This window comes from Notolabrus celidotus, chromosome 18 (genome assembly GCF_009762535.1).
Source record: "Notolabrus celidotus isolate fNotCel1 chromosome 18, fNotCel1.pri, whole genome shotgun sequence".
NCBI lineage: Eukaryota > Metazoa > Chordata > Actinopteri > Labriformes > Labridae > Notolabrus > Notolabrus celidotus.
Window position 1 is genome coordinate 21,021,473 of NC_048289.1, and position 25,567 is coordinate 21,047,039.

General features: G+C 40.0%; 3 protein-coding genes across 3 annotated transcripts; 2 read left to right on the forward strand and 1 right to left on the reverse strand.

Moving 5' to 3' along the window:
- Positions 1-1,493: 1,493 nt before the first annotated feature.
- On the forward strand, positions 1,494-3,641 carry ddit4 (DNA-damage-inducible transcript 4). The gene is made up of 3 exons (XM_034708390.1): positions 1,494-1,649; positions 1,872-2,102; positions 2,497-3,641. The coding sequence occupies exons 2-3, from the start codon at positions 1,922-1,924 to the stop codon at positions 2,994-2,996; spliced, it is 681 nt and encodes a 226-aa protein (XP_034564281.1). The 5' UTR covers positions 1,494-1,649; positions 1,872-1,921; the 3' UTR covers positions 2,997-3,641.
- Positions 3,642-4,156: 515 nt separating this feature from the next.
- Positions 4,157-10,759, reverse strand: dnajb12b (DnaJ heat shock protein family (Hsp40) member B12b). The gene is made up of 9 exons (XM_034708389.1): positions 10,409-10,759; positions 8,490-8,670; positions 8,244-8,389; positions 7,981-8,148; positions 7,808-7,878; positions 7,549-7,658; positions 5,579-5,751; positions 5,218-5,360; positions 4,157-5,109 (listed from the first exon to the last, which is right to left on the reverse strand). The coding sequence occupies exons 1-8, from the start codon at positions 10,539-10,541 to the stop codon at positions 5,239-5,241; spliced, it is 1,104 nt and encodes a 367-aa protein (XP_034564280.1). The 5' UTR covers positions 10,542-10,759; the 3' UTR covers positions 4,157-5,109; positions 5,218-5,238.
- A 3,277-nt stretch (positions 10,760-14,036) lies between these two features.
- Positions 14,037-22,857, forward strand: scd (stearoyl-CoA desaturase (delta-9-desaturase)). The gene is made up of 6 exons (XM_034708591.1): positions 14,037-14,181; positions 14,407-14,670; positions 16,628-16,758; positions 16,890-17,095; positions 17,509-17,741; positions 20,701-22,857. Exons 2-6 carry the CDS (start codon positions 14,433-14,435, stop codon positions 20,898-20,900), a joined length of 1,008 nt encoding a protein of 335 aa, XP_034564482.1. The 5' UTR covers positions 14,037-14,181; positions 14,407-14,432; the 3' UTR covers positions 20,901-22,857.
- The last annotated feature ends 2,710 nt before the right edge of the window (positions 22,858-25,567 follow it).

The following is a 25,567-nucleotide window of genomic DNA, read 5'->3' on the forward strand; positions in this document are numbered from 1 at the left end:
TTTAAAGGAACTATGCCTCTTTTGTTGCTGATGGGCAAAGAAAAGCTAAGTAAACTTTGTTTACTCAGCTTCAGCTGTTCTTAAAAGTCAGAAGGTTTTTTTTTCTGTGACATTGCTCAACTCATAGCTGCGCCTCTGTCTGCCTCTCCTGTGTTAACAGCCAGGAAGTGTGCAGAGCTTGGATGTTTTCCTCAGTTGCTGTGTTTTCAAACAAATGAGGGGTGGGACTGTACAGAATGTACTGTTCTGAGTATTAAAACCTAAAGGACGGCCCTAGACACGACAAGACACACCCCTAGTTCGAGCTTGAATTTCCTTTTTTTTAGGGGGAGTCAAAAGTTCTTTCTGCTCTACACTTTCTAGGAATCCACTTTACAAGATGTTCACTCCGAGTTCTGAAAAGTCTGAAGAAGGGCTGTTGTAGGCCTTCAATCAATTATTTGCATATGAAAATAGAGAGCAGTCCCTCCCCCTTCTAAAACTTTGTGCGTAGGACTCTTGATTCACAACATCTCCTTCAGTACATGCTGTGCCAATGACACGTGCTGATGTCTTTCATTTCCTGATATGAAGTACAGTCCATCCCACTCACGTGTAGTAACGCTGTACACATCTGGCACCTGTCCAAAAACTTTTTTTTGTGCAAACACTCAGAATGTCACGCACAAAATGACCCACAGCAGTACCAAGTTCTACTTTGCATTGCCAGTTTTATTTGTATTGGCATGTTTGATTTGATTTTTTCAATGTGGGCGACGACCACAAATCATTGCATGACGAAGTAACTGTTATTTGAGAGTGCTCAATGCACCATGCACTTTCCTAGGCCTGAAAGATTTTTGCAAGCACCAGAAGGAAATTGTATTATTCAGTAAATGCTTAATAGATAGAATGATAGAAGAGTGTCAGCAACTATTTTTGGTGCATCCTCATTGTCCTGCATTGTTCCATCTGAGGGCAAATACAGTGAAAAACATGCATAAGAAACATGTTTTTTTTTACATTTTCTCATGCATCCTGCATTGTCTTTTTTCATCTGCTGCTGTTGATGAGCTGATGTTTGGATCTCTGTGTGGCAGATGAAAAATTCTGATGTAATGCTTGAGCAAAACAGGTGACGTAATTGTGCACTGCAACACTGAACCAGCAGAGCTCAGCCTGCATGGACTTGCAGGTGGATTTATCTGCTGTGAATACACACTGGATGCTTTTACAGTAAAGCAATGTATGTACACTGATGAAAAATATAAGGTAAATAAAAAACAATATGACTTTTTTGCAAGCCCAGGCATGTCCCTGTACATTTCCATAACACTGGAGTCTGTTATTCATCCCCCCTTTCAACCCCCCTTCTTCTCCTTCTCCTGTTTTTCTTTCTTCTCTGCTGGCATGTTACCAGGCAAGATACAGCGCAGATGGCGTGCCTCTCTTTTTGATTGGCTGGCTGGAGACGGGTGGGCGTGGCCTTAACAGCCCGTATATAAGCATTGTTGCGGAGCTGACTGCACTGCCTGGCAGCTGGTATCAGACGGAGGAAGGGTTAGGGACAGAAGTTTCTAGGTAGTTGTTTTTGCAGACAATAAAGCAGTCGGATGACAATTTGAAACTCACGACAACGGAATTAAAAAGGCGTCGTTTTGAAATAAACTGTAAGTATATTACATTCGTGTTTTTTGCTTGCTTTGTCTCTAATCTAAGGAGTTAAAGAGCTACTACCTTTAAACAAAGATGTTCTTGCTCCTAGCTTACCCTGTGTATTCATTCCTGATTCTTCATACTTTATTTGCTCACTACTTATCAATGATGTTTAATGTTTTAACTTCTGCCTTGTAAAGCTTATAATTTTGTTTCTGCTTTTTTTCCACAAACAGCTGACAACAAAAAGCAGCTAACACAATAGAATACTGCAAAGAAGACAAACATGCCTACTCTTTCTGCAACCACTGACATAGGCAGCTCACCTCCATCTCCAGTGGACAGCAGTCCAAGGAGGCTGTCCTGGAGCAAGCTGGTGCAAAGATTGACCGATTTCAGCACACCAGGAAACAGCAGCATAGAGTCTGGGTCCAACAATGGCAGCAGGAGTGATCTCTCAGAATCAGGTAAACAACCCACAGACCTTTAAATCCACTCAACTCAACTTAACTTTATTTATATAGCACCTTTCATACATAAAAACATGAGACAGAAAACAACAGCAATGGGAAAATTATAAAAGGCAGGATTATAAATAAAGTACTTAAAAATAAAATAAAATAAATACAGTGAAATTAATAAGATAAGTAATAGTGGAAAGAAAAGTTAAAAATAAGGTAGGGTTAACAAGATCAGATGAGTACAATAAATGAATAAATAAGATGTATGTTAAAGCAATGATTTAAATAATAACGGTGAAAATAATAATAAAAAATAATAATGAAATCACTTATTTAAAGGTGAATTAGATTTCATTTTTGTGCAGAATTCTGTATCTAACCCTCTGTTTATTTTCAACAGGCTCAGATGACTCAAATGACCATTTCCCCTGTAATGAAGACCTCTTCTATGACCCAATGGAGGAGACCATCCTGAAAGAAGTAGTGGACCTCATAGCACGAAGCCTGAGAGAGGCCAAAGACTCCGACTGCGCCTTACGATGCACAAAACTCCTCATTCCTGAGAAACTTCTGGAGCACATCGGACAGGAGCTCCTTCACCTGGCAGCTAGCGAGCCCTGCGGCCTGAGAGGGGCTCTCATTGACCTGTGTGTTGAACAAGGGGCCGTGTGTGAGAGTATGGCGCAGCTATCTGTGGACCCATACCTTGTCCCTACGTTTCAGCTGACTCTGGTGTTGAGGCTAGAATCAGGCGGATTGTGGCCAAAGATCCAAGGACTCTTTAGCGCAAAGTCTCCTTCCACTCCAGTAGTGAGACAAGCGATCAAACTTAGCACTGGTTTCCGTGTGATCAAGAAGAAACTGTATTGTTCTGAGGAACTGCTCATTGAGGAGTGTTAAGAGATATATGGGATTGTAATGTTTGATTGTCTGCGCCTTTTAAAATGAGCTCACTGAAGGGCCTTAATACTGTAATGACATGTATATGATGCCTTCTGCAGCGTGAGGAAGGACTCTGTCATGGTACAGCCTATTGTTCCTATTGTAAGGGAGATAAAGTTCATGGTACCTGGAGCTGGTGTTGCTCCAACACACTCTACAGTACTGATGGTTGAAATTTGAAATGTGTAACCATTCTGATATATGTGCTGAATAGGCATTTCGCAAGCATTAAAGTGCGTACCTCAGTTTCTATTGAAACAATATAAACGGCAGCTAGCTATTTGGTTATATTCATTGAAGACCATTGTGTTATTATTATTTTTTATAAGTGGCAATTAATTGTAATGTTCACCAGTTGATGAATTGTACATCAAGCATACCATTAGGGACCTTTAGTGACTGCTTGAACCCAAGAGTAAAGGCCTACCACTGCTTGCCTTGTGCAGTTTGTGTGCAAGCTGCAGCTAAATAGTTCAGATGTAACTTTAGCTTGTACATGTGTGGACCTGTTTGCATTCAACTTTATTTATTTGACATTCAAATACTCATATCATTGCACTGTTTTTGTACTTTCATGATGCAAATAAATTATTTTTTTCAACAGTTCTGATTTCTGGTGACTTATTCCTCGCAACATGTTGGAACAGTTTCATCCATTGTTTGTTTCACAGCCGGAAATTAAGGGTAAAATAATAAAAGTGTTCAATCATGCGAAATCTATGACCACATATACAGTATGACAGATCTTTATTACACTGTCTGTTGGAGTCACTGATAATCTTTTGCAGTATCTCTATTGAGTCTAACGGACTACCCTTATCAGCTTTATCGGGCACATGTTTAAAAACTGCAGAAAACAAAAAAATGATGTGAACAAAAATAGAAAGCAGAGCTGTAAACATCTGCCAAAAAACAGCTGAAACTATTTGTGGTGACTCTGCAGTTCCTAACAAGCACATGTTGCACGTTCCCCCCCCTAAACGTGAACGTGCAGAGAGCCATGGTTCTAGTTCCCATTCCTCATATGAGCTAGCCGGCAGACTTTCCAATGTGCTGAATAAGCGTTGTCTCTGCTTTCTGTGCCTGCTCTGCTCAGAGCAATGAATCACGTCCAACACTTTCAAGCATCCATATTTTATTTCATCTGGGAGTAAAAACAGGGTGGAAAAAGTGAGCAAGGGTTGGATTATTTTCTTAGTCTGATAACATATTTTCTTTTAAATAAATAAGTCGTTAAATAAATGGCATACAATAAGTGTGACAAAAATGCTCATTCCATCAGTCATTCATTAGACATTTGGTTGTGAAACCAGAACTCTTACAGTCCCACCTTGTGGGGTAACTACGTCTATTTCTTCTCTTAGCTTTGATTGTGAATGAACACAAATAAATTCTACACGGTTCTATAATTAATACAGTTAAAAGAGGCTAAGTGTAAAGGGACATTTCCTAAATATTGTCTCTCACACACAGCAGCAGCAGCAGAAGACAAATAAGTTGTAAAGTGTCAAACAAATACACAAGTGTATATTCATCAGAGGTTTCACATTATTCCTGCATAGTTTCAGAATGTGCATTTGAAGCAAAAACAGCAACTCTCCCTTGGACTTGTCTCCTCTGCTGATCTAACGGCATGAAAAGAAAGAGGAAGCATTCGTTGTGGTTTCTAAACAGCTACGACATAAATAACATCTGTGCGACTGTATCTACGCTCTGGTTTCTTGCTGCGTTTGCAGAAAAAAAAAAAACGATGAAGAGGCCCCCCGCCTGCTTCATCATGGCTCTCAGTCACAACTGGGGCTTGGAGGTAGTCCAAAACCCCTTTATCTCGTCAGCAGGACAAGCTTATTTAAAGTGGCTTTTCCTTTTTTTTTTTCAAACACTAAAATAACTTCATGTTTTCATTTCACAGACTAGGATTCCACTGAAATGGTTTCAACCAGTTCATGTGGTCATTTTGATGCAGATCGTTGCTGGTTTGTTCGAGTTACTTGTTGATTCGTCTTCAGTTTCCTGATACTTAAAGCTCATTTATTTACAGCCGGTTATCTTTTGTGTTGATTCTGGAAACCTGCAGAAAAAGAGGAGAAAACAAAAGACACGTTTGTGTAATAGTAAGACAAAAAGAAATGGCATAAATGTGCCCAGAAATGAGGAAAAACATCTCTGGAGAACTTGCTTTTTGATGATGAAAGTAGCCTCATCCATGTAGTGAAGCTGTGATCTCTGACAGCTTGGCGCAGCTCGGTGTGCGGGCCCTCTGAGCTCTCTGATACAGATCGGTGTCACCGAAATAGCGAGCTCTGTAGAGCATGCCCTCTTCTGTCGGACAGAGACAAATCATAACAGACGTCATTACCCATGTGGGATGAAACATCTCTGAAAACTGGCAGTGCAATGTGTTTTATTTATAAAGGGACCATGTGTGATAGTGAACAGAAATGCTATCATTTGATTCATCATACCAGAGTGAGCCTAAAGCTCATTTACATCTTGGCATGTCACATGCAGAAACACACTCCTTCCCCTGCCAAACATACTTTGCTGTTTCTCCTTCCAGCAGTTATTACGCAGGTTGGAAATATAATCATCCTCAACCGTCCTCTCCAAATTCTTCAGATTCCCTCCCGTCAACTCCCTGGAGATCTGCTCCCCCACATAATATGGCACCTTCAGGTTCTCAGTCAGCCTCTTCTGCGTGTAACCCGCTGACCTGCGTGGAGATAGGACCGAGTGAGGGGGAGAGATATCAGGTGACCGCATGTGCAAGTGCGAGGATGACGGCTCTGGCACCGTCTGTCTCTGTAATGTGACTCATGGCTGATTGAGGCGCAGAAAGTACACAAGTGTATCTGAAACACAAACAGGCGGACAGTACGGACAGCGACCATGGAGCCAGTAATCTTTGCAAACACTGATTGGGTCTGTTACACAAGCTAAGGCTGTCTTAAGGGCTCATTATTAACCATAAAGTCCTATTACCTGTCTTTGTTATTTATCACCCAGCTGTGGTAAATATTGGACTCTGATTGGTCAAAACCTTGGGTTCCAATACCATCGATAAACAAGTAATCTTAGGGTGTTTTTGCCTTTAGTATATAGGTCAGCTGAAGAGAGACAGGAAACGTGGCGAGCAGAGAGTGGGGGAAGACATGCAGCAAAGGGTCATGGGAGTTGAGCACTTAGCTCAAGATTCATGATTAATAACTGACCATGCATCAGCAGAAGAAAGGAGACAAGAGGAGGAAACTGCAAAGGTTGTTACACACAAAGAGGAGAAGAAAGAGTAAGAGAGGAACGTCATTTTCTGCATCTCTTAAGAATGCTGACACTATAATAAAAACGCTGATGAAAAGACTTGAATGTGTATAAAATGTTAAGTTAAATGTTAAAAGTCACCAGCCTGAAGTTTTGAATGAGACAGCAGTGGGTGGGGTCTCCTCACTCTCTCGGCAGAGTAGGGAGGAGGAGTTGAAGATGAGAAGGATCAGGTGTGGTCATTTCTCTTCTCTTTGTCTCAGAACATGCTAGCACCACGCTGCTGTGAGTTTGTTCATATAGCTGATTCATTAGCCGTATATCTTTCAGTTAAACAGTCAGATAATGCATCACTATGTTTCATTTGTGTGTTTTCACTTTGAAGAAAACCTTTTATGTGTTAAAGGACAGGTTAGGTTGTGAAGAAGCGCCCTTGGCTTAATGGTTTAGGCACGCGCCCCATATACAGAGGCCGGGAGTGGCAGCATTTCCTGTCCCTCTTCAGCTGCCCTTTCTGAATAACGCAGGCAAAAGTGCCCCCAAAAAATAATCGTTTGGTGGACAGAAGTTGGTACTCCTCTTTCACACTGATACTTGTGAGTAAATGCCTTGTTTAAAGAAAGAGAGGTGATGTTTTTGGCTTCATCTAAATTGGATTTGGACAACAGGAGCTGAAGAGAACCCTGCTAATGCTCATTTTTTATTTGAGTGATGCATAAATTATGTACGTTCAGCCCTGTGCTTGTTTGTTTTTTTCAGATACAGATGTCAATGTCAACAATTCATCCATCCAGTGTTCAATTCCCCTTCCTGGACATTCAATAAACGGCTCTTGGATTCATGTGTTTAAATGTGCACACCAGCCAGGGGTTCAATGATCCAGTATTTACTGCTGTAACTGCACTGTGCATATTGTTTTTTCATTTAATGTTTATTTGATCTGCTAGTAGGCTTATAAGGATAAAATTGCCATGTAAGAGCTACCAACTGTGGAATCGGCATAGATAAATCATTTTGAATCAATAAAATCATCTTCAGCTCGATACTTGGTATCAGCTTGTTTGTATATTAAATTGATAGCCACAGACAAGACCTCTACTTCTTGTCTCACCCTGTCGCTAGTCTGTTTTGCATCACTATCCGCTCACTATACATTTTGCCTCAGTAAAGTTTACTAAATTGTTGCAGAGCAGTTTGTTTCATCGTTTATAATCCCTGTGAGGAAGGCACCCACAGCATTGTTCACACTTACGGTCTGTAGCTGAGGCTGTAGGGGGGGCTGTTCACCATGATCTGACTGAGTGCTGACACAATAACCAGGATGAGGATTGGCATGATCTGCACAAAGAGAGCCAGGCCTCCCTGCAAAGGAAAGACACTTCAGTACTGCTGCATGCACCCAAAACAGAAACCACAGATGGCTCAATGTCGCCCCCTGCTGTTTGACAAACACATTACATTATGTGCACATCTGCAGTCTGCAAGAGCTTTCATAATCACATCAGACTTACATCTCGCGGCCGCTCTCTTCTCTCCCGCCTTGGCTGACGCATCCGCCCATTGGGAAACACATTAGCATTACCTATATCAATGAAGCACATGTGTGTAGAACTTAAGAGACTGAAATTAGCTTTTACAAACAATTCATTTTACAGGCATGGCATAAAAAAACATGAACACTAACTTGTTGGGTAACCTCCACCAAAGAACATATTAAAGAGGTCTTCAGGTGAAATGTCCGGCTCAAAGTTTTCATTGTCTGGGCCTGAAGGATGCCTCCTCTCTTCTCCACACTGATCGTACTGTTTTCTTTTGTTTGCATTACTCAGAACAGCATACGCATTTCCAATAGCTGTTTAAAAAAAAAGAGAAATTATGATGAAGGATTTAAAAAGACACCTTCAAACCTTCTTCAACAGCCTGTTATGATTCAGATCGTTGACTCACCTTTAAAAGCCTCTGTAGCACCTGGAGCGTGGTTTTTATCCGGATGGAATTTCAAAGCGAGTTTTCTGTACGATCTTTTGAGTTCATCTTCAGGAGCGTCAGCCTGGACCCCGAGAATTTCATAGAAGTCTTTGCATTGTTTTATCCTGTGAAGAGGACAGAATCCTCAGTACAAGGTGTTGAATGTAAGTCAAGACTGTACAGTATTCTTATGAAAAGCAGGGTTTACATTATTATCAGCTTTACCTCCTCACAGCATCTAGCTGATCAGCTGTGTAGGGTTTTGATGTCTCTGAAGCCTTCTCTTCAGGTCTGGTATTATTACTGGTTGGCTGATGTTGCATTCGAGGCCTGGGGACCCCGTTGAAGTCTGAGTGACCGCCTTGTCTGGGTGTGAATCCATTCTTTGCTATTAGCTCCAGAAGTGCTAGGAGGGATATGAATGTTAGCCTGGCGGGTTCTGTATCAAGTACCAGCTACTTCAAGTAAGACGACATCACTGTAAAATATTAAAACTACACAAAGACCATAACATCAGACAACACAGGACAGTTCAAGCTTGGAATTCTTATCCTATATGTTAATAATGTGGACAGATGAGAGGTGAATTCAATTTCCTCAGATATTTTCATTTTTTTCTTATTATTAAACAAATAAATAGCGGAAAACAAATAACAAAACACTTAGACATGAAAAAAATGATATCTCATATGAAGTCATCCATCCATCCTATTATGTTTTATACAAGGACTCCCATTTCTTTCACAATTGAGGGAATATGTCATATGTATATATGTAATATATATGTAATTAAAGCCACATTATTTTATATTTATGTGTAAAGATATCTCCTGTGGTGGAGAGATGCACACAGAAGAAGCTAGAGGCCATTCTAAATCACACAGATAATCCACTTCACAATTTCTTTGTGGACCAGAGAAACAGCAGCTGCGGACAGCTCATCTCTCTGCACTGCAGGACTGAGAGATACAGAAAATCATTCATCCCTGCAGCCATTAGGCTTCGTAACTCTCTAGCCAATGGGAGATGAGGTGACAGACACCTGATTTACTTGTTTTATGTGATTTTTATATTTCTTATCTGCCAGACACCTGAATTTACATACATTCTATTCTATTCTATATAACTCTCACTCCTCAGTATCTTAAAATGCTGTGTTATGTACTGTTGCAGTATTGTATCACTTATTATAAATGTATTAAATATGTGGTTTATGTGGCTTTCTTGGATCTTGGTCATCAAGCAGTCTCTCCTCTTGCTCCATTAGCAGCTGACTCTCTAGGTTTAGCTGTCAGTTGTAACAGCAACATCTGTTAGAAGCATTCTTTAAGAATATTCAAAAAACTGCTGCTGTTTTTCTGGTCCACAAAGAAGCTGTGAAGTGGATGATGTGTGTAATTTAGAATGGCCTCTAGCTTCTTCTGTGTGCATCTGTCCACCACAGCCCCCAGTGAGTCCAGCCTGGATCCAATCACAGTGCCAGCTCTTTTCACTAGTTTGTCCAGTCGCCTTGCATCCTTGTGTTTTATACTGCTTCCCCAGCAGAAAACAAATAACAAAACACTCACACATGAAAAAATGACATCTCATATGAAGTCATCCATCCTCCTATTATGTTTTATACAAGGACCCCCTTTTCTTTCACAATTGAGGGGATATGTCTTTAATTAAAGCCACATGATTGTATCTTTATGTATACATCTCACTTCTCAGTATCTTGAAATGCTGTGTAATGTATTGTTGCAGTATTGTATCACTTATTGTAAATGTATTAAATCTGTGGTTAATGGGGATTTCTTGGATCTTGGTCATCCAGCAGCCCTAGTGCCCATTTTCTTCTCTTGCTCCATTAGTAGCTGACTCTCTAGGTTTAGCTGTCAGTCGTAACAGCACCATCTGTTAGATGCATCCTTTAAGAATATTCAAAAACACAGCAACTCCAGCTCTACACTGAGCTTAATTTGTCTCAAAATGACACATTCTGACAAACTGACAGACAGCTAGCCTCCATGCTATCACAGGCCCTTGCTCAATGCGCTGCAGAGCTCATCCGGGATGCAGGTGATGCTGCTGGCCGGTGATGATGCTGCGCACCTCCCCGGGCGAAGGCGCCCGTCTCCCCCAGCTCGGCCATCTTAACTCACCCTTTGCTTTCTCGGTGGGAAACAGTCTCTGCGCCTTCTCCAGGAACCTCTGAGCCTTATCCGGGTGGCCGCCGGTCAACGCCGCAGTTGCAATGTCAATGCAACGCTCCGCTTCGTCCCTGTTTACTTCCATTGCAGCGGGGCAGCGGCGAACTGGACCACAAGTAAATAAAGTCGCACGCCGATGACGTCATGCGGACGCTGCATGTACTGGGATTTAAGTGGTGATGAATTAGACTTGTATCTGAACGTTTTTGACACCCGTGTCTAGAGACCTGATGTGCAAGAAAGGTTAACCATGTCTGCATGAAATGAGAACAGTATTATCTTACTGTGCTGCCTCAGTTATCCGTTAGATGGAGACAAATCTACTGTTTTTAAATGTAGGTCGATCATGGACCTCTCAACCCTCTTTATTTTACAGTATTTCTCAATTGCTAAAACACATTTCTTGACATCCACCATGCTTTTCTCAACACTATAAGCACAAAACCTAACTTTCAAACTACATTCACCAAACCTCTGACTCTTCCTGCAAAAGCAAACAATGTTGTCAGATCATACCCCAAGTCAATCAAAATTAAAAACAATACTGAGCAGTCATTACACACTACATAAAAAGGTTCAAAACACAATGCTCAAGACATGAAGCTGTAGCAATAATGTTTATTGTTCACAGTAGGCTAAATTAATTTTGCACAAAAAAAATCCTCTTTGAATGTAGCACCTGTATACAGTAAAAATAATATAAAAATGAGAAGAACATTACAGTGTTATCCACAAAATCAAACTGAAGTGCTTACAGTATCTTCAATCATTCAGCCACAGCATTAGGTCTACGTGCTGGATTGGGCCACAGGACTTCATCCACATCACAAGCCACATTTTCCCTGGCCAGGCAACGGGGTAAAAAACCCTGGCGTGCCGGATCCAGGCTTATATTGGTTTCCTCACATCATTAGCCACAAGTATGATCAGTTTTGAGTGGTTGTGTTTAAGCTGTGACACCTGTGCTTCAAATGTGCTGAACTTTTGCTACCTGTGCTTACCATTATGCAACACAAGTCTATCACAGTCCAACATGTGTTTTAGTGATTGAGAATGTGTTTGCCAGTTTTGTCTAACAGGTGAAAAGTGCTTATGGTTTTGCCAAAAGAGTGACTGATTCAATACCTGGGTTCAGGCAGAATTTGGTTCAGACAATAGGGTTTAGTGTTTTAGCACTTTAGAAATACTGTAAGTCCTGAACTCATCTAAAGCCTATTTCTCTCTTCAGCACAACTTTGTCTAACAGGAATATTTTTGTGCAAATTGAGTTGAGTCTTTCTATTAAATATATTGTTAATCCATTAAAGGGACACAGCAGGCACCCACTCCACCAGGCACCAATATTTCTCCCTGCCTTCATCCATCTGGTCATCCATATCCTTGACCTTCTTGACCACACACAGATCATGTCATATATGTGTCATTTTGTATTTACATAAGAAAAAAAGATCTATCGATCTGTCTGTCCATCGAGGGAGGAGGGGGGGGGGGGGTATATGCAGTATATGTGTAGTTGCTAAAATAAGTTTCTCGCTGTCATCTCCAAATCTAACATTCATAAAACTTCATGACCTCTTTTTTAATTGGCTTCAGTAATAATCGTTGAATGCTCAGATAAATGAAATGAAAAAAGCTGGCACCGTGATTGGAACCAGGTTGGACTCAATGGGGGCAGTGGTGGAGAGATGCACACAGAAGTAGCTAGAGGGCATTCTAAATTAAACAGATAATCCACTTCACAACTTCTTTGCGGACCAGAGAAACAGCGGAAGTGGACAGCTCATCTCTCTGCACTGCAGGACTGAGAGATACAGAAAACCATTCATCCCTGCAGCCATTAGGCTTCATAACTCTCTAGCCAATAGGAGATGAGCTGACAGACACCTGAATTACTTGTTTTATGTGATTTTTATCATTTTATCTGCCAGACACCTGAATTACTTGTTTTATGAGATTTTTATCATTTTATCTGCCAGACACCTGAATTCCCTCCTTAGGGGATAAAAAAAGTACATTCTATTCTATTCTATTCTATTCTATTCTATTCTATTCTATTCTATTCTATTCTATTCTATTCTATAAAACTAGGAGAAAGCCCCCTGGAAAAGGAAATAGCTATGATGGGTTGAAACAGCTACTATAGGTTGTTTGGATCATTTTGTTGTGTGAGTCTGCTGTACCTTTCATGTTGTTGTGTTTTTTAAGCTGTACTGTACCACAAATTGCCTCTTGGAGGCATTCAAGTTTTCTAATCTTATCTGAGTTTCTTTCTTTAGAAAAAAGAAAGACAAAAATGAAATGACCAAAAACATTAGGTTTCTTCTTCTTCATCATCATCGTCATTATTATTATTATTTTTATTACTATTATTATAAGTAGTAGATGTTGAAGAAGTAGAAGTTTTAGTATTGGTATTCATAAGTTCTAATTAAAATGCAGTATACGTGTAGTTACTAAAATTTCCCTTCAGGGATTAATAAAGATCATTCTATTCTAATCTATTTTATAAAAACTAGGAGAAAGCCCTCTGGAAAAATAAAGTCTTAAGTTTCTTTCTTTAGAAAAAAAGAAATACAAAAAAGAAAAGAACAAACACATTAAGTTTCTTCTTCTTCTTCTTCTTCTTCTTCTTCTTCTTCTTCTTCTTCTTCTTCTTCTTCTTCTTCTTCAACATCATCATCACCATCATCATCATTATAATTAAAATTAGGAAAAGTTAAAGAAGTAGTAGTTTTAGTATTGGCATTCATTAGTTCTAATTAAATCAGAATCAGAAATACTTTGTTTATCCAGGGGGAAATTCAGTTGTTACAGAATGCTCTTATACACAGTATGAAAAAGTCAAAATATTAATAGAAAGAAGGAATAAAATAAGATATAAATGCGAATAAAATAATATAATTTTGAATAATAATAGGTATATACAGAAACGCAGAATAGTTACAGTTCGCTACAAAAGCACTGTGAATGAAGGTATTGTATACAGCATGTTGAAGTGGCAGGGATATTGCACAGTGTATTGCACAGTGTATTGCACGTTATTGCACAGTATGTGTGTTATATGCAGTATATGTAAAACAGGTTTCTCACTGACATCCCCAAATCTGACATTCATGCAAATTCATGACCTCTTTTTTAATTGGCTTTAGTAATAATCGTTGAATATTCAGATAAATGTTCTAATATGAAGGGTTTTTTTTCTCCATTTTTGAGGATTTTGTGGGATTTTGATGACGTCCCAGAGCCCACTCCATTTATTTTTTCTGCGTGGGGCGGGCAGGGGGTCCTATGGTCCTCCCCCTCTGCCGCTGCTGGATTTTTTTTTTTTTTTTAGAGTACAGTAAGTTATTTAGTCCCAGATTCATAATTTTTAAATTCTAACAACTCGTGATCCGTTCCAACCCACGCGTGAATGGAAACATGAGTGCGGGTTAATTCAATGCAAGTCTAGACAGCAGCAGAGCCTCTCCAGGGGAGGTAAATATACATCTGGCAGGAGAATGAATAAAAGGTGAACAGCAGATGAACCGACAGCCAATCAGAAGCCGAGCTTCAGGCGGCATCCGGGCTCTGATTGGTCAGTTTCACCTCCAGCTCCGGCTCTTAATGATTCGTCCGCTGCAGATCTGACTATCACTCTCCCTTTTCTGGGTTACTGTACTTTTTGGAAGAATCTCGGTTTATCACCAACAAATAATCCTCTCTCCTCTTCTGCTAGCCCCGTGGTGAGTTTTGTGTTTCATTTTTATGAGTGCTACAGGTGTAATATGAGTGTTACGCAACCCGGTAAATGTCGTGTGTCAGCTAGAAGTCAGCATCATCGTTACATGACCAATTCTCTTCTGCCTCACCAGCTAGCTTAGCTTGTTACATATCATCTGCGTGAAGGTGTTTTTATCCGCATCCTGGGAACATCGACGTGATGGATTTCTCTCTTGTTTGCCGCCTAGAGCATCACCAAACCTCTGGAGCCACCATGACGGAGGCGGAGGCGTTTGAGAAGAAGCAGCAGCAGCACAAGCCCAGCAACGGGAACGTTCCTCCGGAGGCCACCAGAGAAGACGTGTTTGATCACACATACAAAGAGAAGGAAGGCCCCAAACCTCCCAGCAACATCGTATGGAGAAATGTCATAATGATGACTTTATTGCATATAGGTGCCATGTACGCCTTGCTCCTAGTCCCTTCAGCATCTCCTATGACCTTGCTTTGGTGTAAGTATGAATCCTACCTGTTAACATCGATTCTGCAAAAAGTGATGATGAGGATTGTTGCAGTCTATCTGAAGTGGATTATATATAGAATTAGCATAAATCACAGCTGTTATGTGGCCCTGGAGTGCAAATCAGAACGGCAATACAGAAAACATTATAGCAAATCAGAAAACACAGTGGCAATACCATAACTTTAAAAAGAACTACGGCAAATTGTAAAACATTATGGCAATTAAGAAAACACTACAGAAATCAAGAAAACACTACAGCAATTCAGAAAACACTACAGCAATTCAGAAAACACTACAGCAATTAAGAGAACACTACAGCAATTCAGAAAAAACAATTCAGAAACCACAATTCAGAAGACGCGACGGCAATTCAGAAGACACAACGGCAATTCAGAAAACATTACGGCAAATCAGAAAACATTACGGCAATTCGGCATATCAGAAAACATAACAGCAATTTGGCAAACACTACAGCAAATCAGAAATCACTACAGTAATTCAGAAAACCCTACGGCAAATCAGAAAACACAACGGCAAATCAGAAAACACTACAGCAAATCAGAAAAAACTACAGCAATTCAGAAAAAACTACGTCAAATCAGAAAAAAACACTATGGTGATTCAAAAGACACTACAGCAATTCAGGAAACACAACAGCAAATCAGAAAACACTACGGCAATTCAGGAAAAACTACAGCAATTCAGAAAAAACTACGTCAAATCAGAAAAAAACACTATGGTGATTCAGAAAACACTACAGCAATTCAGAAACACAACAGCAAATCAGAAAACACTACGACAAATCAGAAAACACTGGAAATTCAGAAAACACTACAGCAAATCAGAAAAAAAAACTGTGATTCAGAAAATACAATGGCAAATCAGAAAATACAAATCAGAAAACAGTACGACAATTCAGAAAACATTACGATATTCCAAAAAACATTACAGCAATTCAGAAAACGCTACGGCAATTCAGAAAATACAAATCAGAAAGCGCTGCGGTGATTCAGAAAATACAAATCAGAAAACACAATGACAATTCAGAAAACATTCTGGCAATTCAGAAAACACTACGGCATTAACCAAACCGGAAGAAGTAGGTTCCTTCGGGGGACATGACTCGTCACTGATTGGACTGGTCTATCCTTTGACCCGGATTTGTCGTAGAGTTTTCTGATTTTCTGTAGTGTTTTCTGAATTGCCTTTGTGATTTGCACTTCAGGACCACCGTAGTTATGTCAGTAACCCAGCCCAGTCACATGCATGTGTCTGTGCATGATCCTACCCAGTATCCTGCATGCGCTGGGATTATATCATCAGCACAGATTTCATGTCACAGCATGCATATAAAGTCGTACATTTGACAGGGCATGCTTCTCTTGAAAACATGTTGCACTTTTTAACCAGCTAGATCACTTGGCATGTTTTTGATTTAGTTAAACTGACAAATTCACAAATCCAATCATTTTCTTTTAAATGCATATTTCATCCTGATTCACATTTTTTCATTGGGATATGTATTTTTCATGAATCAAAACGACAAAGGCTGCACTCTGGAGCTGATTTAAATGATCCCAGTCTCATGCATCCAATCACCAAATGGTTTTATCCATCCGTCCATTCATTCATTATCTGACGTAACATAATAATTACATTACCCAGAGTGTATCACAATCCCATATAACATGTATTGCTTTGTTCATGGTCATTTAATCTCTTGTGAAATAAGTAGACGACAAACCGAAACGAAATGTGGAGGTTAAGGATTTTCAGATAGTTGTGTTGTGTAGAAAGCTCGTGTGATGCATTTAAAGTGACATTTTTAATATTTACTCTTGGGGAAGGGGGTTGCTTTTTAAGAACTGATGCACAAACTTGCAGTGTACACAATCAGTGTTGAAGAAAGGAGTAAAAATAATTTGTTGATTTGTTTCTCTCCACAGCTGTCCTTTGTTTTTTGATAAGTGCTTTAGGAGTCACTGCAGGAGCTCACCGCCTGTGGAGTCACAGATCCTACAAGGCCACATTACCTCTAAAGATCTTTCTCGGTGTCGCTAACTCCATGGCGTTTCAGGTGCCTAAAAGAAATGACACACAAACAACACCCCTGTCTGTGATAATAGCTGTTTTCATCCCTGTCTAAGTGCCACAGTGCAAGTGCAGGTGCAGCGAGTGTAATCTCCATCTTTGCTTGAACCCCTGCAGAATGATATCTTCGAATGGGCTCGAGACCACAGGGTTCACCACAAATTCTCAGAGACTGACGCCGACCCTCACAACGCTGTGCGGGGCTTCTTCTTCGCCCACATTGGCTGGCTGCTCGTGCGCAAACACCCCGACGTCATCGAGAAGGGGCGCAAGCTGGAGCTCAAAGACCTGCTGAATGACAAAGTTGTAATGTTCCAAAGGAAGTAAGTGGTGTCAGTGAGTTATTGATTTTACACTTTCAGAGCCAAATATAACCCTGGGAAGGTCTGATCTTAAATAAAATGCACTTTATGGCTTTGGCTGGAGGTGAGGACACTAAGCATGCAGGAGTTTAATTTTCTAATAACATCAAATACAAATAAGCTAAACAGAAACTGACCCACCTTCTTCAGTTTGCACTCAGCTGCTGCAGAGTTGTGTCTATATAGGGGCGGTTGCATGAGTCATTCCTGTTAAACAGGCTGGCAGTTACTTACATGTCATGTCATCCATGTTGGCTCTGTGTGCAAACAGTCATGTGAAGAGAAGTGAGCAACCCAGGATCGGACAATACTGCCATTTGTGTGGCGCTGAGTAAACAACTCGGCTCTCTCTCTCCCCTCTCCACCCACTTTAGGTACTACAAGCCGTCTGTGCTGCTCATGTGCTTCTTCATCCCCATGTTCGTGCCTTGGTACCTGTGGGGGGAGTCTCTGTGGGTGGCCTATTTTGTCCCGGCTCTGCTGAGGTACACCTTGGTGCTGAATGCCACCTGGCTGGTCAACAGTGCCGCTCACATGTGGGGGAACAGACCCTACGACAAGAACATCAACCCCCGGGAGAACAAGTTTGTCACGTTCAGCGCTATAGGTATGACAAACTCTGGAACCTGTTGAGATAAGAAGATAATTATGGCAGGAACTTAAGAGACTCATAACTCATAGAAGCAGTATTTTGTCATATGTTTGGCACTTACCCAAAAGTGGTTAATTTAGCATGAAGAGGGTTAGAAATTCCGAAATAAAGAGAGACTTCTTTTTTTCTTTTTAAACTTAAGTGCTAAACTGCTATTGGCTGATTGATGCACCTGTCACCTACATGTGACTGCAAAAGGTATCAAGAGTCAATTCTCACGAATCCAGTTGTATTGGTTCAAGTGAACAATTGATCCTTGCAGAACTTTATCAGAACATTCACTAACAAGACCGTGCCCTTGTTTGTTATAATTATATTTGCAGCAAGACCTGCTGTAGTACGTAAATAAAACCACATCATTGAACATCAACAAACAAAACCACGCAATAGTATGGTTTTAATAATTTAATTAAGTAAGTTTAAGAGTTGAGGTAAGGAGGGAAGAGTAGGGGTCCAGGTAAGTAGGATTGAGTAGGGGTCAAAGTAAGTAGGGATGAGTAGGGGTCCAGGTAAGTAGTAATGAGAAGGGGTCCAGGTAAGTAGGGATGAGTAGGGGTTGAAGTAAGCAGGGATGTGTAGGGGTCGAGGTAAGTAGGGATGAGTAGGGGTCGAAGTAAGTAGGGATAAGTAGGGGTCGAGGTAAGTAGGGATGAGTAGGGGTCGAGGTAAGTAGGTATGTGTAGGGGTCGAGGTAAGGAGGGATGAGTAGGGGTCGAAGTAAGTAGGGATGAGTAGGGGTCCACGTAAGTAGTAATGAGAAGGGGTCGAGGTAAGTAGGGATGAGTAGGGGTCGAAGTAAGCAGGGATGTGTAGGGGTCGAGGTAAGTAGGGATGAGTAGGGGTCGAAGTAAGTAGGGATAAGTAGGGGTCAAAGTAAGTAGGCATGTGTAGGGGTCGAGGTAAGTAGGGATGAGTAGGGGTCGAGGTAAGTAGGTATGTGTAGGGGTCGAAGTAAGGAGGGATGAGTAGGGGTCGAGGTAAGTAGGGATGAGTAGGGGTCGAGGTAAGGAGGGATGAGTAGGGGTCCAGGTAAGTAGGGTTAAGTAGGGGTCAAAGTAAGTAGGGATGAGTAGGGGTCGAGGTAAGGAGGGATGAGTAGGGGTCGAAGTAAGTAGGGATGAGTAGGGGTCGAAGTAAGTAGGGATGAGTAGGGGTCGAAGTAAGTAGGGATGAGTAGGGGTCGAAGTAAGTAGGGATGAGTAGGGGTCGAGCTAAGTAGGGATGAGTAGGGGTCGAAGTATTTGAATAGTCTGGAGTAGAGCGTCGAGTCTCACGGTGGGGACCCGTCTCGACACGCCTCTGGTTCTATAACCCCTTCTGGTTCCTGTATTGAGAGGAAGGAGAGGGAGAGAGCAGTAGAAGGGATAGAATACAATAGAATGTACTTCATTACTCCCTGAAGGGAAATTCAGGTGTCTTGCAGAAAAAATCATAAAAATCCCATAAAACAAGTAATTCAGGTGTCTGTCAGCATATCTCCCATTGGCTAGAGAGTTATGAAGCCTGGGGGAGGGTAGCGAGAACTGGAAAGGAACTAGAGAGAATGAGTTTGCCAGGTTTATATACAGGGATGCTGATAATTGCAAAGTTGAAAGAGATAATGAGCTGCAGGTGATTAGATTTGGTTCTTGAGACGTGGTCCTGTTCCTGAACTTGCGTTGTACGAACTTCATTTAAGAAAGTGTACGCCAGTTTCTTAGACTTATCTCTGTCTCACTTGAGCAATAAGTCTGAAACCCACCCCTTCCCCTCACCTTTTTTATTTTTAGGATGCTGCAAATGCTAACTGCACCATGTTTTGTCTTCTATTGTGACATAGTTTGTGCAACTAGCAACTTTTTGAAGTCAGAATATCTCATCTTAAAAAAAAATTAGTGCAGAGAATGTAATGTACAGAATGTATTTTGCTGACTTACATTATCAGCCATGAAAATGAGCACAACAGTAAACAGCCGTAGACCAAGGCCAATGCTGCGACTGCTTGAGATGCTTCTGATCAGTACAGATTTGTGCACAAGAGAACTTAGCTTTCCCTTTCAGTGACGCCGCACACACCAGGGAAATGAAGGCTTCCACATTTGCCATCAACTCTGATTTGAACTCCTCATAAATGGTGGCCTAAACTCTTGTTATCTGATGGGCAAACCTGTTAGTCAGTGTTAAAAGCCACAACAGAGAATAAATTAATAGCTAGTTCTTCTTCTGCCATGACATTATTGAAAATCAAAAGTCCAACATCTGTCAAATACTTTGAAATGTGGATTATCAATACAGCCCAACCTCTTTTGTAAGTCCAGTCAGCATCGTCTATCAAATATTATCTCACCTCACCATGAGCAGAGCACTTTGAAGCAATTAGCAAGTTACAGCAGCAAGGAAAACCTGCTTTTTAACAGGCAGAAACCTTGAGCAGAACCAGACTCATGTTAGACAGTCTTATCTCAGTCTTATCTCATCGTAATCCACCATTAGCAGAGCACTTTGCAGCAATTAGCAAGTTACAGCAGCAAGGACAAACTTCCTTTAACCTCAAGCAGAACCAGACTCATGTTTTACAGTCTTATCTCAGTCTTATCTCATCTTAATCCACCATTGGCAGAGCACTTTGCAGCATTTAGGAAGTTACAGGGGCAAGGACAAACTTCCTTTTAACAGGCAGAAACCTCGAGCAGAACCAGACTCATGTTAGACAGCCATCTGCCTCAACTGACCGATATCTAGATCATATCCACACCACATGTATATCATATCTATCTACTTTGCACAGTCATGAAATGGATCTTCCTCTCCTTATGTCTGCAGGGGGGAGCAGGAAACTATTCGAACAATCTACGAATAGTTAGCAGCAAGCTTGAAAGGTTTCCTGTGTCACGTTTTAATCTCCATTTCTTGACGACTCTCTTGTACCCCACAGGCGAGGGATTCCACAACTACCACCACTCCTTCCCGTACGACTACGCCACCAGCGAGTTCGGCTGCAAGTTGAACCTCACCACTTGTTTCATCGACTTCATGTGCTTCTTTGGCCTGGCTAAAGACCGCAAGAGGGTGTCCAACGAGGTAGTCCAGGCCCGGATACAGCGCACGGGAGACGGAAGCCCCCGGAGTGGCTAAGATCTTCGAAACTGTGTTCAGCTTCGAGGAAGATACAACGGCAAAAAAAGAAGAAGCTTCACAGTCCTTTGACAGCTCTACATTCTTCATCCTCTGAGGAAACAAGTCAGCTTCATTAGGGCCTCGACCACATTTTGCTTGTTTTTGTGGTTTTTGTAGCTGTAACTACACAAATTGTCCGAGATGGATAACAACCCAACATTTTTTTTTGCAAAGCTCTTGGCCTGGGTTTCTACTGTTCCGACAGGCCAAAGTGTTGCAAAGATGTTTTAGATTTGAAGTAGATCCATTTCTGAAAAGTTAACTTCATTCTGTTTCTGCTGTCTTCATGCAAGTCATGGTAGCCGATCATTTTTATGTAAGTATTACTGAATTATTAATCAAAGTAGACACAGAAATGTGGAGTTACAACTGATAAGGAACAATACTGATTGGAGACTGTTGCCTTTACTGCAGTTTACAGCAACCTTTTACAGCTCTGATAGAAATTTGGAGAACTTGACGAGCTGAGAAAAAAAAGGGAAACATTTTTGTTTAGTGAAGACAAAGTTGCTGGCTTTAATGATATAGGGCACATTTTGAAGAGCAAGGGAACCCAGACCATCTCCTTTTATCTACATTGACAAAGTTGCAGCGCGTACTCGGTTTTTCTTCTGCAGCAAATTGAAACAAATGTGATTTTTCTTAAAGCAAATGAAGGGACACACTTATCTTTGAAATAAAAAACTGCCATCTAAAGAGACAAGATGTGATTTTAACTTGAAACCATGTGATGTTTCATCGTCTTTTTAATGACTTTAACGTAGTGCTAAGAGCGTGCCAATCGGCGACACATTTACAAGCATCTCAACAGAGCACACTTAGTCGATATTGCTTCTTCAGTTAACATCATCGTGGAAGTTTTTTAACATTGTGGCATCAGTTGCTTTGCTTTCCTCTTTCAGACTCTTTCTATCTTTTTCTTTTTCCCCGCCCCTGTAACGTGCAAGCAGCAGAGATCTGATTGGTGGGACGTAGCAGCCGGTCACATGACAGTTCTGGCGTTATATAAACAAAACAAAAAAAACAACACGCCGCCCATGCATGATGATATTCTGTAGTAGGTGTCATAGTGAGGTGTTTCTTCGGTGACTCTTATGGCAGTCTATTTTTGTAACGTGCTGTGGAGCTGCGTCGCTTTCCTGAGACGGGGTCTGGTTTCCCTTTGATGTTCTAAAACGCTGATTGTCACTGCAAAAAAATTCAGGTGCATCAATGTTTATGTTCACTTCTGGTGTGCCGAATGCCTATATTATCTTATTTATGTATTTATTTCTTTTTTTTCCTCATTGACTAAAAAACCTGGACCTGATTTCCCCTACTCTAATATTTGGCCAACAGTCTCGTAACAAACTAAAAGCACCTGTTTGTTTCCCCCCCCCCCCCCCCTAAGAGTCAGGAAACAACCAAATGCCTTATGACTTGCATCCATTCCTGATCTTTCTACATGTCTTCTCAGTTAAGACAAAAACAAAACAGAGCGATGTCCATGTTTACAGGCTGTAGCACCAGGTGGAACTTTTAATTTTAGGCAAATGGTAGCATGATAACATACGAGATCTGTAAATGCAAACAGAGGAGAACAGGTGTCGAATACAAACACAACTCCTGGTGCAAAATGTTCAATCCACAGATTTTAATAGCAAAGAGAACACCTGATGGATGTGCCAACTAGCTTCACCCCATCTCGGCATCAAAGGTGCTGTCATGAGAGTCTTAAAGCACCAGACAAACCCGACAATATGTATCACAAGCCATGCAAACAACTCCTGCAGCATAGAGCGCCAAAATCTACATTTTTCCCAGCAGTGAGGAGGATCCAAAAGGTTGTCACTCTGAATGATTATGTCAAATCTCAACTGTACTCTATTCTGAAATAAAATTCCCAATATTTTCAATACACTCGTAATTCCATTAACACTTGTGTCTCTTCTTTTTTTCTGTTTTTGTCTTTCTTTAAAATGATTCAAATGTTGCTCAATACTCCAGGATTCATGCCAAGAAGAGGAACAAGCTGCATGTTTAAAAATGTGTTAGACAGGAAATAACTTCCTCTACTAATTTAAACACTTCTTCAATCTGGACCTGGCTTTCATTTCAGAGTCTTTCGTTTGAGTCTATTTCCTGTGAGCTGTCACGGCAGGTCTTTAAGAAGTGAAACAGATGATCCAGCTGCCCCTGCAGGCGCAGTTAAGTCTGGACAGCCAGCAGGAAGCATTTAATCTTGATTGTGTGAAGAATGAGGCCAGACGCTGTCAGAGCATCTGCTGTTTGAATGATGAACGAGGCGAAGCTCAGGCTTCATCGTGACACAGTGTTGAGAAAAAAGGCCTTCACTGTTCTGGCTGAATTAGTCTCTAGATATTTGCAGGAAATTTGGACTTATAACATGGAGGAAGGGCGTATTGCTAAATAGAAAAGGAATGGCAGAAGGAAATAGTGGAGCAAATGCACTTTCATACAGTTCAAGAAAACATTTCACATCCCAGAGATGAGTCTCAGTTTTGTTCTAATGCAGAGGTTTAGGGTCACGACACTTTAAAAAGGGAGTCGAAAGATGAAGTAATCTAAAATTTCATACTTTACCCAAGTGGCATCCTCTGGCTGCAAGAATCTAAGCCAATGTGGAAGTGTTAAAAACTGCAGTTCATCGAGGATCCGCTTGAGGCTGGCTCTGGAAGTACCGGAAACCACATGCACACCAATTCAAACAAGACGATCTTTACAGCAGAAATGAACATGTTTATAGCCTGGTTCAAAAAACGAGTGTAGTCTGGATAGCTCTTTTCTCCATCTGCACATTGTACTGGGGGTGAATTTTTTCATAACAGGGCAATTTCAAAGATATTTGGATTAGGATATTCCATCATGAGAGGCACAGCTGACTCAAAACAGTGCTTCAGAAACAGATGGGTGACTATGGGGCGCCGTTTGTAAAGTTGTGCACACCGAAAATACCAGCAACATTTCTCCACATTTAGCTCCAATTTAGCTCTGATTTTGGTACTAACAGCGCCCAATACAAATTCACACTACCATGTAGCGAAAGTACCAAAATAAGAGCTTCATAAAGCGATACAGATATCCTAACTATAGTCTGTCAGGACTGACTCCTACGGGTTATAGCCGGACTGCCCGCTGTAAATGTTTTAAATGCAGCTTTGGAGGCCATAAAGAGATTTCTCAACGCTCAGAGACAGAACTGATCCAGTCTATGGTACAGACAAGCTAAGTTGCTATTGCTATGTCCGCATCGCTTTTTGAAGCTTTTATTTAGGTATTTCTGTGAATCTGCATATCAGCTAAATATTTAGGATCGCAGAGCAACATTTAACATTTATATTTATATTTAGCATTTAGAATTATATTTAACATTTATATTTATATTTAGCAGTTATATTTATATTTAACATTTATATTTATATTTAAAATGTATATTTATATTTAACATTTATATTTATATTTAATTTTAATATTTAGATTTATATTTAGCATTTAGATTTATATTTAACAATTATATTTATATTTAGCAGTTATATTTATATTTAACATTTCGATTTATATTTAATATTTATATTTATATTTAACATTTAGATTTATATTTAATATTCAGATTTACATTTAACATTTAGATTTATATTTAACATTTAGATTTATATTTAGATTTGAATTTAGCATTTGTATTTATATTTAGCAGTTATATTTATATTTAACATTTAGATTTATAATTAATATTTAGATTTACATTTAGATTTAATATTTCGATTTATATTTAACATTTCGATTTATATTTAATATTTAGATTTATATTTAACATTTATATTTATATTTAGCATTTATATTTATATTTAGCATTTGTATTTATATTTAGCAGTTATATTTATATTTAACATTTAGATTTACATTTAACATTTATATTTATATTTAACATTTATATTTATATTTAACATTTATTTTTATATTTAACATTTAGATTTATATGTAACATTTAGATTTAGATTTAACATTTAGATTTATATCTTGCTTTTAGATCTATATTTAGCATTTGTATTTAACAAGTATTTGAACTTAATATATATTTCACAACAAAATTAAATGTGAAGAAGATCACAAATTTTCCTCTAAATGTGATAAAAAAAAAGTGACTTTTTATTAGAAGACTTATAATTGCCTAATTTTGTGTATTTGTTCTGTTACAAAACAACTTACCTTTGTTTAGTATTTTAATCAAACTTTTTTACTGTACAATTTAACAAAAAACTGCAAACATATCCACAAAACAGAACCAGGGGTTGTGATTAGGGTTAGGGTTTGGTTTAGGGTTAGGGTTATGATTAGGGTTAGGATTAGGGTAAGGATTAGGGTTATGATTAGGTTTAGGGTCAGGGTTAGGTTTAGGGTAAGGATTAGGGTTAGGGTAAGGGTTAGGGTTAGGTTTAGGGTCAGAGTTAGGTTTAGGGTAAGGATTAGGGTTAGGGTCAGGGTTAGGTTTAGGGTAAGGATTAGGGTTAGGGTAAGGGTTAGGGTTAGGTTTAGGGTCAGAGTTAGGTTTAGGGTAAGGATTAGGGTTAGGGTTAGGGTAAGGATTAGGGTTAGGATTAGGGTTAGGGTTAGGGTTAGGATTAGGG

Excerpts from the sequence above, each read along its gene's own strand:
- ddit4 (XM_034708390.1), top strand. The coding sequence starts at position 1,922 with ATGCCTACTCTTTCTGCAACCACTGACATAGGCAGCTCACCTCCATCT. Across the intron at positions 2,103-2,496 it reads GAGTGATCTCTCAGAATCAG|GCTCAGATGACTCAAATGAC; the intron begins GTAAACAACCCA and ends TATTTTCAACAG.
- scd (XM_034708591.1), top strand. The coding sequence starts at position 14,433 with ATGACGGAGGCGGAGGCGTTTGAGAAGAAGCAGCAGCAGCACAAGCCC. Across the intron at positions 16,759-16,889 it reads CTAACTCCATGGCGTTTCAG|AATGATATCTTCGAATGGGC; the intron begins GTGCCTAAAAGA and ends GAACCCCTGCAG. Across the intron at positions 17,096-17,508 it reads GTTGTAATGTTCCAAAGGAA|GTACTACAAGCCGTCTGTGC; the intron begins GTAAGTGGTGTC and ends CACCCACTTTAG.
- dnajb12b (XM_034708389.1), bottom strand. The coding sequence starts at position 10,541 with ATGGAAGTAAACAGGGACGAAGCGGAGCGTTGCATTGACATTGCAACT. Across the intron at positions 8,390-8,489 it reads CAGCTAGATGCTGTGAGGAG|GATAAAACAATGCAAAGACT; the intron begins GTAAAGCTGATA and ends TCCTCTTCACAG. Across the intron at positions 7,879-7,980 it reads TGGTGGAGGTTACCCAACAA|GTAATGCTAATGTGTTTCCC; the intron begins GTTAGTGTTCAT and ends TCATTGATATAG.